Source organism: Heterodontus francisci, chromosome 7 (genome assembly GCF_036365525.1).
Source record: "Heterodontus francisci isolate sHetFra1 chromosome 7, sHetFra1.hap1, whole genome shotgun sequence".
NCBI classification, from domain to species: Eukaryota; Metazoa; Chordata; class Chondrichthyes; order Heterodontiformes; family Heterodontidae; genus Heterodontus; species Heterodontus francisci.
This window is the reverse complement of record NC_090377.1, coordinates 8,124,737-8,138,633: the sequence shown is the minus strand read 5'-3', so window position 1 is coordinate 8,138,633 and position 13,897 is coordinate 8,124,737. Positions and strand designations below refer to the sequence as shown.

The window sequence follows — 13,897 nt, the reverse complement described above, 5'->3', positions numbered from 1 at the left end:
TGCAGGCAGGGCGTTCCACGCCCCTACTACTCTCTGCGTAAAGAAACTACCTCTGACATCTGTCCTATATCTTTCACCCCTCAACTTAAAGCTATGTCCCCTCGTGTTTGCCATCATCATCCGAGGAAAAAGTCTCTCACTATCCACCCTATCTAACCCTCTGATTATCTTGTATGTCTCTATTAAGTCACCTCTCCTCCTCCTTCTCTCTAACGAAAACAACCCCAAGTCCCTCAGCCTTTCCTCGTAAGACCTTCCTTCCATACCAGGCAACATCCTAGTAAATCTCCTCTGCACCCTTTCCAAAGCTTCCACATCCTTCCTATAATGCGGTGACCAGAACTGCACGCAATACTCAAGGTGCGGCCTCACCAGAGTTTTGTACAGCTGCATCATGACCTCGTGGCTCCGAAACTCGATCCCCCTACTAATAAAAGCTAACACACCATATGCCTTCTTAATAGCCCTATTAACCTGGGTAGCAACTTTCAGGGATTTATGTACCTGGACACCAAGATCTCTCTGCTCATCTACACTACCAAGAATCTTCCCATTAGCCCAGTACTCTGCATTGCTGTTACTCCTTCCAAAGTGAATCACCTCACACTTCTCCGCATTAAACTCCATTTGCCATCTCTCAGCCCAGCTCTGCAGCCTATCTATGTCCCTCTGTAACCTACAACATCCTTCGGCACTATCCACAACTCCACCGACCTTCGTGTCATCCGCAAATTTACTAACCCACCCTTCTACACCCTCATCCAGGTCATTTATAAAAATGACAAACAGCAGTGGCCCCAAAACAGAACCTTGCGGTACACCACTAGTAACTAAACTCCAGGATGAACATTTGCCATCAACCACCACCCTCTGTCTTCTTTCAGCTAGCCAATTTCTGATCCAAAGCTCTAAATCACCTTCAACCCCATACTTCCGTATTTTCTGCAATAGCCTACCGTGGGGAACCTTATCAAACGCCTTACTGAAATCCATATACACCACATCCACGGCTTTACCCTCATCCACCTGTTTGGTCACCTTCTCGAAAAACTCAATAAGGTTTGTGAGGCGCGACCTACCTTTCACAAAACCGTGCTGACTATCGCAAATGAACTTATTATTTTCAAGATGATTATAAATCCTATCTCTTATAACCCTTTCCAACATTTTACCCACAACCGAAGTAAGGCTCACAGGTCTATAATTACCAGGGCTGTCTCTACTCCCCTTCTTGAACAAGGGGACAACATTTGCTATCCTCCAGTCCTCCGGCACTACTCCTGTCGACAATGACGACATAAAGATCAACAACAACGGCTCTGCAATCTCCTCCCTGGCTTCCCAGAGAATCCTCGGATAAATCCCATCTGGCCCAGGGGACTTATCTATTTTCACACTTTCCAAAATTGCTAACACCTCCTCCTTGTGAATCTCAATCCCATCTAGCCTAGTAGGCTGTATCTCAGTAATCTCCTCGGCAACATTTTCTTTCTCTACTGTAAATACTGACGAAAAATATTCATTTAACGCTTCCCCTATCTCCTCTGATTCCGCACACAACTTCCCACTACTATCCTTGATTGGCCCTGTTCTAACTCTTATCATTCTTTTATTCCTGATATACCTATAGAAAGCCTTAGGGTTTTCTTTGATCCTATCTGCCAATGACTTTTCGTGTCCTCTCCTTGCTCTTCTTAGCCCTCCCTTTAGATCCTTCCTGGCTAGCTTGTAACTCTCAAGCGCCCTAACTGAGCCTTCACGTCTCATCCTAACATAAGCCGCCCTCTTCCTCTTGACAAGCGCTTCAACTTCTTGAGTAAACCATGGCTCCCTCGCTCGACAACTTCCTCCCTGCCTGACAGGTACATACTTATCAAGGACACGCAGTAGCTGCTCCTTGAATAAGCTCCACATTTCGTTTGTGCCCATCCCCTGCAGTTTCCTTCCCCATCCTACACATCCTAAATCTTGCCTAATCGCGTCATAATTTCCTTTCCCCCAGCTATAATTCTTGCCCTGCGGTATATACCTGTCCCTGCCCATCGCTAAGGTAAACCTAACCGAATTGTGATCACTATCGCCAAAGTGCTCACCTACATCTAAATCGAACACCTGGCCGGGTTCATTACCCAGTACCAAATCCAATGTGGCATCGCCCCTGGTTGGCCTGTCCACATACTGTGTCAGAAAACCCTCCTGCACACACTGGACAAAAACAGACCCATCTAAAGTACTCGAGCTATAGTATTTCCAGTCAATATTTGGAAAGTTAAAGTCCCCCATAACCACTACCCTGTTACTCTCGCTCCTGTCGAGAATCATCTTCGCTATCCTTTCCTCTACATCTCTGGAACTATTCGGAGGTCTATAGAAAACTCCCAACAGGGTGACCTCTCCTCTCCTGTTTCTAACCTCGGCCCATACTACCTCAGTAGACGAGTCCTCAAACGTCCTTTCTGCCGCTGTAATACTTTCCTTGATTAACAATGCCACACCCCCCCCTCTTTTACCCTCTTCTCTGTTCTTACTGAAACATCTAAATCCCGGAACCTGCAACATCCATTCCTGCCCCTGCTCTACCCATGTCTCTGAAATGGCCACAACATCAGGATCCCAGGTACCAACCCATGCTGCAAGCTTACCCACCTTATTCCGGATGCTCCTGGCGTTGAAGTAGACACACTTTAAACCAAGTTCTTGCTTGCCAGTGCCCTCTTGCGTCCCTGTAACCTTATCCCCTACCTCACTACTCTCAACAGCCTGTACACTGGAACTACAATTTAGGTTCCCATTCCCCTGCTGATTTAGTTTAAACCCCCCCGAAGAGCACTAACAAATCTCCCCCCCCAGGATATTGGTACCCCTCTGGTTCAGATGAAGACCGTCCTGTTTGTAGAGGTCCCACCTACCCCAGAAAGAGCCCCAATTATCCAGGAAACCAAAACCCTCCCTCCTACACCATCCCTGCAGCCACGTGTTCAACTCCTCTCTCTCCCTATTCCTCTCTTCGCTAGCACGTGGCACGGGCAACAACCCAGAGATAACAACTCTGGTTGTTCTCGCTCTAAGCTTCCACCCTAGCTCCCTGAATTTCTGCCTTAAATCCCCATCTCTCTTCCTACCTATGTCGTTGGTGCCTATGTGGACCACGACTTGGGGGTGCTCCCCCTCCCCCTTAAGGATCCCAAAAACACGATCGGAGACATCACGAACCCTGGCACCTGGGAGGCAACACACCAACCGTGAGTCTCTCTCGTTCCCACAGAACCTCCTATCTGTTCCCCTAACTATGGAGTCCCCAATGACTAATGCTCTGCTCCTCTTCCCCTTTTCCTTCTGAGCAACAGGGACAGACTCTGTGCCAGAGACCTGCACCCCATTGCTTACCCCTGGTAAGTCGTCCCCCCCAACAGTATCCAAAACGGTATACCTGTTGTTGAGGGAAACGGCCACAGGGGATCCCTGCACTGCCTGCTGGTTCCCTTTCCTTCCCCTGACGGTAACCCATCTACCTACTTCTTTTACCTGAGGTGTGACTGCCTCCCTATAACTCCTGTCAATAATCCCCTCCGCCTCCCGAATGATCCGAAGTTCATCCAGCTCCAGTTCCCTAATGCGGTCTGCGAGGAGCTGGAGTTGGGTGCACTTCCCGCAGATGCAGTCAGCAGGGACACTCTTGGCGACCCCTACCTCCCACATTCTGCAGGAGGAACATACAACTGCCTTTACCTCCATTCCCACTATTCTAGATTCCCAACAAATCTACTGAAAAACCAAACGAAAAAAAAAGTCAAAACTTGTTCGCTTAGCAATCCGACGGACTGAACTTTTTAAATAAAAAGCTTACCTTATCAACACACCAGAGTCCTTTTTTTTTGGTTAGAGGAGGAGGGTGGGTGGGAGACACTACACGTGTAGTGTCTCGGGTACTGCCACTGCCCAAATAAATAGTTTTCCCTTACCCAGCAGTCCCCTGATCCTCCGAAACAAAAGGGGATTAACTTGTAACTTACTGAAATTGACCGCTCAGCTGTAAGTCCGCTCCGCACCTCGTTCTGTCAAGCTGCTCCTCGCAAAAAGAAAAAGATTTTAAAACTGCCCAAATAAATAGTTTTCCCTTACCCAGCAGTCCCCTGGTCCTCCGAAACAAAAGGGGATTAACTTGTAACTTACTGAAATTGACCGCTCAGCTGTAAGTCCGCTCCGCACCTCGTTCTGTCAAGCTGCTCCTCGCAAAAAGAAAAAGATTTTAAAACTGCCCAAATAAATAGTTTTCCCTTACCCAGCAGTCCCCTGATCCTCCGAAACAAAAGGGGATTAACTTGTAACTTACTGAAATTGACCGCTCAGCTGTAAGTCCGCTCCGCACCTCGTTCTGTCAAGCTGCTCCTCGCAAAAAGAAAAAGATTTTAAAACTGCCCAAATAAATAGTTTTCCCTTACCCAGCAGTCCCCTGGTCCTCCGAAACAAAAGGGGATTAACTTGTAACTTACTGAAATTGACCGCTCAGCTGTAAGTCCGCTCCGCACCTCGTTCTGTCAAGTGAAATTGACCGCTCAGCTGTAAGTCCGCTCCGCACCTCGTTCTGTCAAGCTGCTCCTCGCAAAAAGCTGTCAAGCTGCTCCTCGCAAAAATGTTATACAGGTTCAGTGTAATTTCATTGCTTTTGTACTCTATGCCCCTATTAATAAAGCCGAGGATACTGTATGCTTTATTAACCGCTCTCTCAACTTGTCCTGTCACCTTCAGTGATTTATGCACATATACATCCTGGTCATTCTGCTCCTGCACCCTCTTTAGAATTGTACCCTTTAGTTTATATTGTCTCTCCACATTCTTTCTATCAAAATGAATCTTACTTTTCTGCATTAAATTTCATTTGCCACTTGTCCGCCCATTCCACCAACTTGTCTGTCCTTTTGCAGTTTTACACTACCTTCCTCACAGTTTACAATAATTCCAAATTTGTATCATTTTGAAATTGTGCCCTGCACACCAAGCCCTAGGTCATTAATATATATCAGGAAAAGCAAGGGTCCCAACACTGACCCCTAGGGAACTCCAGTACAAACCTTCCTCCAGTCCAAAAAAACATCCATTAACCACTACTCTTTGTTTCCTGTCACTCAGCCAATTCCTTATCCATGTTGCTACCATCCCTTTTATTCCATGAGCTGTAACTTTGCTCGCGTGTCTGTTGTGTAGCACTGTATCAAATGCCTTTTGAAGCCGATGTACACCACATCAACAGCATTGCCCTCGTCAAGCTTCTCTGTTACTCTTCACAAAACTCCAACAAGTTAGTTAAATAATGGTGGTAAAAATATATTGTTGCATTTGTATAAAGCTTTGGTGAGACAGCACCTGAAGTATTGTGTACAGTTTTGGTCTCCTTATCTAAGGAAGGATATACTTGCCATAGAGGGAGTGCAACGGAGGTTCACCAGACTAATCCCTGGGATGGTGAGATTGTCTTGTGAGGAGAAATTGAGGAAGCTGGGCCTGTATCGAAGAATAATGAGGTGAGCTCATTGAAACTTACAAAATTTTTACAGGGTGTGATAGGGTAGATGTGGATAGGATGTTTCCTCTGGCTAATGAGTTTAGAACCAGGGGACACAGTCTCAGAATAAGGGGTAGGCCATTTAAAACTGATGTGGAATTTCTTCACTCAGAGGGTGGTGAATCTTTGGAATTCTGTACCCCAGAGGGCTGTGGAAGCTCAATCATTGAGCATATTCATGACAGAAATTGATAGACAGTAAGGGATAGGGAAAAATGGCGTAGAGGTAGATGATCAGCCATGATCTGTTTGAATGGCGGAACAGGCTGGGCGAAATGCGATTTGCCCTAAGTTTGATCAGGAAGTGTTTAAGGTCAGTTCACCTAAAGGAGAAGGTTTTGGAAAGTTTAAGGAGACTTTAGGTTTTGGTAGTTTTTTGATTTTGGGAAGGGTCTGAAAACCCTTCACCAGTCAGAGGAATATGCAAGGTACCTTGTACCCCATATCGGCACCTGATAGAGTCCAACAGTGCAGTTGGACTCTAGCTTCTTCATTTTTCCGTGAAGCACGTTCTATCTTTTGTCATTGAAAAACAAAATGAAAGATTTGATCTGAAAGCACTGTACTCCTGCCTGAAAGCCTGCCAGCTGCTATAATCTCGGCTTCTCCGGAATTTACTACTTGTGTTTGTCACAGTTAGGGTTCTGGTAAAGGAATATTACCACCAGGTCCAGCTGGACACAGCATAGCTGGCCTCAGTACCCTGGACTTCAGGACTGGGGTGGGGAGAAGCTAGGTTTAGTATGTCTGAGAACTACTGTGTCTCTGGCTGGCAACTGTGGGTGTTGGGTGAAGACAGCATGAAACTTAACTGATCAGCCGCCCCCACCCCCCAAAACCATTGTTGAATAGCCACCTTTGCTCACTGTCTAGGCTCATGCAGGCAGTATAAATCCTTGGGCAAGTACCAGAGACCTGCTAGTGCTGGCACTGGTAGTTGGAATGATGCTTGTTGACCTGGATTTCATTTCTCTTCCATTTAGGCCACAAAGATTCAATCGTCTCGGCCTCGTTCAGTCATGATTCTGCTCTGGTTGTCACAGGAGACATGAGCGGTCTGATCAAAGTCTGGAAAGTTGAAACCAAGGAGGAAGTCTGGTCATTTGAAGTAGGTGACCTGCAGGTGAGGGCACTGACCATGATGGCAGCAGCTGATACGGACATGGAACCAGTTTCTGTAGCTACAGTTTCAGAGGGAATAACTGACCCACAGGAAGGACCAAGTGGCATTTTCACCTCTGCCAGTGTTCAAACACAGCCCAGAACTATGGGACAGTGTAGAGGGAGCTTTACTCTATCTAACCCATGTCGTGCCTGTTCTGAAACTGTCTCTGTATAACACTCCTGTAAAGTACTGGAGGGTACAGGTCTGTCACTGTATAACACTGGGGTACAGTACTGGTGGGGACAGGTCTGTCACTGTATAACATGGGTACAGTACTGGAGCGTGCAAGTCTGTCACTATATAACACTGGGCTGCAGTATCAGTGCGTACAGGTCTGTCATTGTATAACACGGGTACAGTACTGGTGCGTGCAGGTCTGTCACTGTATAACACTGAGGTACAGTACTGGTGGGGACAGGTCTGTCACTGTATAACACTGGGGTACAGTACTGGTGGGTACAGGTCTGTCACTGTATAACACTGGGGTACAGTACTGGTGGGGAGAGGTCTGTCACTGTATAACACTGGGGTACAGTACTGGTGGGGAGAGGTCTGTCACTGTATAACACTGGGGTACAGTACTGGTGGGTACAGGTCTGTCACTGTATAACACTGGGGTATAGTACTGGTGGGGACAGGTCTGTCACTGTATAACACTGGGGTACAGTACTGGTGGGGAGAGGTCTGTCACTGTATAACACTGGGGTACAGTATTGGTGGGGACAGGTCTGCCACCAATGATGGGAGCAGCTTGGGGGGATGAAATAATGAAAGGCACAGCATTTATGTTTATTTGCTTCTGTGGATTTTATTTTTTGCATATTTGTCCCAAAGCAGTAAATTAAACTGAGAGCTTGGTTAGATTGGCATTCCTTGATCTCTTGCTTTCTGTGTGTACAGTGGGTAGAGTGGCATCCCTGTGCCCACGTGCTGCTGGCTGGCACGGATGAGGGGAGCTGTTGGATGTGGAAAATTCCCAGTGGGGAATGCAAAACCTTCCCAGGCACTGGCTGCCAAGCAACCTGCGGCAAGATCTTCCCTGATGGTAAGGCCTTGGGGCGGTGGGGGGTTGCGGGTGGTTGAGGTTGAGGGAGTGGGGGGGGGGGGGTGGGTGCCGGGCGGGTGGTTGAGGGAGTGGGGGGTGGTACCATGATTGGGGGACCAGGGTAATGTTGCACTTTCTCTGATGTAGATCCTGTTTTCACTGAATTGGAAAAAGTGATTTAAAACCGGAACTGGTGCTGGCAGCTGTTCCTGCTGAGATTGGCTAGATTAATGCTTGATGAGGTCTAATAAGCATATACGAAATAGGAGTAGAAGTAGGTCCTACAGTCCCTGAAGCCTACTTCGCCATTCAAGATCTGATCTTTGCCTCAACGTCCCTTTTCTGCCCGTTCCCTATAACCCTCGTCTCCCCTGTCTGTCCCAGCCATGAATATACTCTCTGCTTCAGCCTCTACAGCTTTCTGGGGTCAGAGTCATTCTGGTACAGAAGGAGGCCATTTGGCCCGAAGGGTCCATGTTGGCTCTCTAAAGCAATCCAATCAGTCCCAATCTATCCCCGTTGCCCTGTAAGTACATGCCCCTCAATTGCCCCTGCTGTTTCTTTATGAAATCATTCATCTGTTTCCATAACCCTTGTATGCAACGAGTTCTAAATCATTACCACTCGCTGCAAAAAAAATAAGTTCTTCCTCACCTTGCCTCTGCATTTCTTGTCCAAAACCCTAAATCTGTGTCCCCTAGTCCTTGTACCATCAGCTAAGTAGAGAATTCCAAAGATTCGCAACCGTCTGAGAGAAGAAATTCCTCCTTATCTCCACCTTAATTGGGCGACCTCTTATTCTGGAACTGTGCCCCCTAGGTCCAGAGGCCCCTATGAGAGGAAACATCCTCTCGGCATCTACCCTTTCAAGCCCCCTCAGAATTTTATATGTTTCAGTAAGATGACCCCTCATTCTTCTAAACTCCGATGCATTTAGGCCCAACCTACTCAACCTTTCTTCATAAAAAAAATTCCCCTTCATCCCAGGAATCTGCCTGGTGCACCTTATTTGAACTGCCTCCAGTGCAAGTATATCGCTCCTTAAATAAGGAGGCCAAAACTGTGCATTGTACTCTAGATGTAGTCCCACCAACACCCTGTACAGTTGTCCAGACTTCCCAACTTTTATACTCCATTCCCCTTACAATAAAGGCCAACATTCTATTTGCCTTCCCAATTATTTGCTGTACCGGCATGCTAACATTTTGTGTTCCGTGTATGAGAACACCCAGATCCTTCTGTACAGCAACGTTCTGTAGTCTGTCTCCATTAAATAATTTACTTTACTATTCTTCCTGCCAAAGTGGACAACCTCACATTTTCCGACATTATACGCCATCTGCCACATTTCTGTCCGCTCACTGAACCTATCTATGTCCCTTTGTGGAATCTTTGTGTCCTCCTCACAATTTGCTTTCCCATCTAAAATAAAAGCAAAATACTGCAGATGCTGGAAATCTGAAATAAAAACAAAAAGTGCTGGAAATACTCAGCAGGTCGGGCAGCATCTGTGGTGAGAGAAACAGAGTTAACGTTTCAGGTCTATGACCTTTCATCAGAATTGGCAAAGGTTAAAAAAGAATTGGGTTTTAAGCAAGTGAAGGGGAGGGGGTTGGGGAGAGAACAAAGGGGAAGGTGTTTGATAGGGCAGAGGGCAGGAGAGATTAAATTACAAAGCTGTCCTGGGGAAAAGGCAAAGAGTGTGTTAATGATTGTGGTGAAAGACAAAGTATGAGTCCAGAGAGAGTGTTAATAGCAGAATAATGAGCAGCTCTGACTACATGAAAAACGGGCACATGGTTAAAATATAAAATATTTTTTAAAAAAGGCCAGCCATGCTATGAAGTTATTGAACTCAATGTTCAGTCTGCAAGGCTGCAGAGTGCCTAATCGAAAGATCAGGTGCTGCTCCTCGAGCTTGCCAACATTTCTTTGGCCTGCTGCAGTGTTCCAGTGATTCATACCTCTGCTCAGTCGAAAGCATGACCCTGAGCTTCTGATTCCTTGCCATTTCAACACTCCCCCCTGCTCTCATGCCAACATTTCTGTTGTTGGCCTGCTCCAGTGGTTCTCCGTCTCTGATGCATCTGCTCTGATGATGCAGCCTTCCACTACAGCGCTTCTGATATGTCTTCCTTTTTCCTCAAGCGAGGATTCCCTCCCACTGTGGTTGACAGGGCCCTCAACTACGTCCGGCCCATTTCCCACACCTCTGCCCTCACCCCTTCCCCTCCCTCCCAGGATCGTGACAGGGTTCCCCTTGTCCTCACTTTCCACCCTACCAGCCTCGACATCCAAAGGATCATCCTCCGCTATTTCCGCCACCTCCAGTGTGATGCCACTACCAAATGAATCAACACCACCTACCCCTGTCAGCATTCCGAAGGGATTGTTCCCTCCGCGACGCCCTGATCCACTCCTTCATTACCCCCGACACTTCGTTCCCATCCCACGGCACCTTCCCATGCAATTGCAGGAGGTGTAATACCTGCCCTTTTACATCCTCTCTCCTCACTATCCCAGGCCCCAAACACTCCTTTCAGGTGAAGCAGCGATTTACTGGTACTACTTTCAATGTAGTATACTGGATTTGCTGCTCACAATGTGGCCTCCTCTACATTGGGGAGACCAAACGCAGATTGGGTGACCACTTTGCAGAACATCTCTGCTCAGTCCTAAAGCATGACCCCGAGCTTCCAGTTGCTTGCCATTTCAACACCCTCACCCCTCCGCTTTCAGGCCAACATTTCTGTCTTTGGCCTGCTCCAGTGTTCCAGTGAACATCAGCGCAAGCTCGAGAAGCAGCACCTGATCTTTCGATTAGGCACTCTACAGCCTTGCAGACTGAACATTGAGTTCAATAACTTCATAGCATGACTGACCTTTTTTTAAAATATTTTATTTTTTAATCATGTGCCTGTTTTTCATGCAGTCAGAACTGCTCATTATTCTGCTATTAACACGCTCTCTGGACTAATGCTTTGTCTTTCACCACAAGCATTAACACACTATTTGCCTTTGCCCCAGGGCAGCTTTGTAATTTAATCTCTCCTGCCCTCTGCCCTATCAAACACCTTCCCCTCACTAGCTTAAAACCTAATTCTTTTCTAACCTTTGCCAGTTCTGATCAAGGGTCATTGACCTGAAACGTTAACTCTGTTTCTCGCTCCACAGATGCTGCCAGACCTGCTGAGTATTTCCAGAACTTTGTTTTTATTTGCTTTCCCACCTATCTTTATATCATCAGCAAATTTGGTGGCAATGCACTCGATCCCGTCATCCAGGTCATTAATGTCGATTGTAAATACTTGAGGCCCAAGGACTGATCCCTGTGGGAGTCAAATAGTTAGTTTGCCAACCTGAAAATTACCCATTTATCTAAACTCATTCCTGTTAGTTAGTCAGTTTTCTATCCACGCTAATATATCCCCCCCCCACCCCGCCCCCAGCACCATGAGTTGTTATCTTGTGTAATAACCTATTATGTGGCACCTTATCGAATGCCTTTTGGAAATCCAAATACACTACATCTGTTGGTTCCCCTTTAACCACCCTGCTTTGTTACATCCTCAAAGAAGATTTCACTTCGTTATGGACAGGTGGCAAATCACCTCCCAACTGATCACAGATAGTGTTTTTATACAAACTAGTGTTTCAGCCCCTGTGTTTTCTTGTCCAAATAAACAAACAATGACAGGTTTCTCATGAGTCTAAACAGAACATTGACTGATTATTGTTCAATAGATATTTAATATTCGCAATGCCACCCACTCACTCAAGAAAAGCTAGATAGAAGGTAAAGGGTTAGAGGCGTTAAGAGTTCAAGGTGTAAAAGTCTGCTGTTTTTCAGGAAAAACCTGTGGGATCCTTTTGGAAGGTAAGTTTTCAAGTTGCAGGCCTGTTTGGTCGTCTTGCCCTTGCTGGGTTGCTGGCGTCTCCTGACAGTCAACAGTTCAGTTTGAAGACGGTGCTGGTATTTCTTAGTTCAGTTTTTACTGGTGGAGCAATTGTTCAAAAGGCACTGTCATTTCTCTAATATAAAAGCAAAATACTGCGGATGCTGGAAATCTGAACTAAAAACAAGAAATGCTGGAAATACTCAGCAGATCTGGCAGTGCCTGTGGAGAGAGAAGCAGAGCTAACGTTTCAGGTCAGTGACCCTTCTTCAGAACTCCCATTTCTCATTTCTCTGCTGCACTTGGTTGCCAACTCGTCTCAGCAGGAATTGATCTCTCGCTGTCAGTCTTGTGCTGGAATTCAAGATGGCTTTTGATCTCTCTGTGGCTAGAGATCACCGACTGATGTCTTGATGACTGATGTCTGTCTTTGTTCTCCAAAAACGTTGTCTTTAAAGGTAAATTCATAAAGTGTTAGCTTTGTCCTCCTTCTTGAACCACTGCAGTCCATGTGGGATCGGTACACCCACAGTGCTGTTAGGAAGGGAGTTCCAGGATTTTGACCCAGATAGATGTCAGGCTAACTGGCCTATAGTTTCATGCTTTCTGTCTCTCTCCTTCTTTGAATAGAGGTGTTACATTTGTGGTTTTCCAATCCACTGGGATCTTTCCAGAATCTAAGGAATTTTAGAAGATTACAAACATTACATCCATTATCTGCAGCCACTTCTTTTAAGACCCGAGGATGCAGTCCATCTGGTCCTGGGGACTTGTCAGCCTTTCGTCCCATTAGTTTATTTATTTAGAGATACAGCACTGAAACAGGCCCTTCGGCCCACCGAGTCTGTGACGACCAACAACCACCCATTTATGCTAACCCTACAGTAATCCCATATTCCCTACCTACACTAGGGACAATTTATAATGGCCAATTTACCTATCACCTGCAAGTCTTTGGATGTGGGAGGAAACCGGAGCACCTGGAGAAAACCCACGCAGACACAGGGAGAACTTGCAAACTCCGCACAGGCAGTACCCAGAATCGAACCCGGGTCCCTGGAGCTGTGAGGCTGCGATGCTAACCACTGTGCCGCCCCTAGTGCTTATTCTCTAGTGTTAGTGATTGTTTTAAGTTTGTCCCTCCCTTTTGCCCTTTGATTTTCTGCTAGTATTGGGATGCATTTAGTGTTTTCTACTGTCCTGTCCTGCTCGAGCGCTGAATTGTCAGCAGAGTTGCTCCTTCGCAGCAGATGAGGTGATCCAATAGCTAAGGCAGGTCAGTCCACAGTGCTGCAGAGCAATGTCAATAATGAGCCAGCCTACCTGACTCATGAATTGGACCGGGAGGGGTCAACCTGTCTCTCTCAACTCCAAGATTTACCCAGTCAACTTCAGATAATCCTGCTAGCCGGAAACAAGTGATGGAAAGGTTTTCAGCATCTGGTGGTAAGTTGAATGGTTTGAGCTAGATAAAGCAGAGCATTCCACTTATTCATATTTGGGTAGGAAGGTCTCCTAAAGCTTGCCTGCTCCTGCTGTGTTTCCAAAGGAAGAAAATGTGCTCTTCCTATCAGACACACGGAAACTGTACCTGTGTGAAATCAAGGGAGTGAAAATTGTATATGTTCCATAAATGGCAGGTGATCTGCTCTGATGTCATCATGCAGGGGTTGATGTATCCTCGATGGGGCACTCTTCTAGATAACAGAGCAATTGTAAAAATAAGTGACTTAAGATTTCCTGTCCCAAATTCTGTGTAAAACTTTCCGCTTTGTGTCCCCAGGTTACCGATCAGTCATTGGCTATGAAGATGGAACAGTAAGGGTCTGGGATTTGAAGCAAGGGTCACTACTCAACATTGTGCAAGGTAATGTAGCAGGGGAGCTGACCAGTGAGTAGATCGACCCTGTGGTTTCAACATTGTGTATTAGTGCTAAACAAGAATAACGTCACTAAAAACAAGGCACAGAGTAACAACCCCAACCTTCATGGTCTTGCTCTGATGACGACAATGTCTTGATTGGCACAGTCGTGCTTGCAACCTTCTGATATCATTTGAAGAGGAGTGTCACAGTTTACAGGGGGACTGAGGGAGGGGATAGTGAGCCCAAGAATGCCACTAGATGCAGAAGAACTAGAGAAGGAGTCTTCAAATTGGGAGGAGAATTTGCTAATTGGACTTGAAAAATAAAAAGTACAATATCTTTGGAGAATTAGCAGAAAGACGA

General features: G+C 46.3%; 1 protein-coding gene across 1 annotated transcript in view; it reads left to right on the top strand.

Annotated features, from left to right (window-relative positions):
* aamp (angio-associated, migratory cell protein) overlaps positions 1–13,897 on the top strand; it is a 46,326-nt gene that overhangs the window by 9,461 nt on the left and 22,968 nt on the right. The window contains exons 4-6 of the mRNA XM_068034456.1: positions 6,547–6,686; positions 7,629–7,773; positions 13,453–13,536. Of these exons, the coding sequence (XP_067890557.1) occupies positions 6,547–6,686; positions 7,629–7,773; positions 13,453–13,536 (369 nt within the window). The remainder of the gene's footprint in view (positions 1–6,546; positions 6,687–7,628; positions 7,774–13,452; positions 13,537–13,897) is intronic.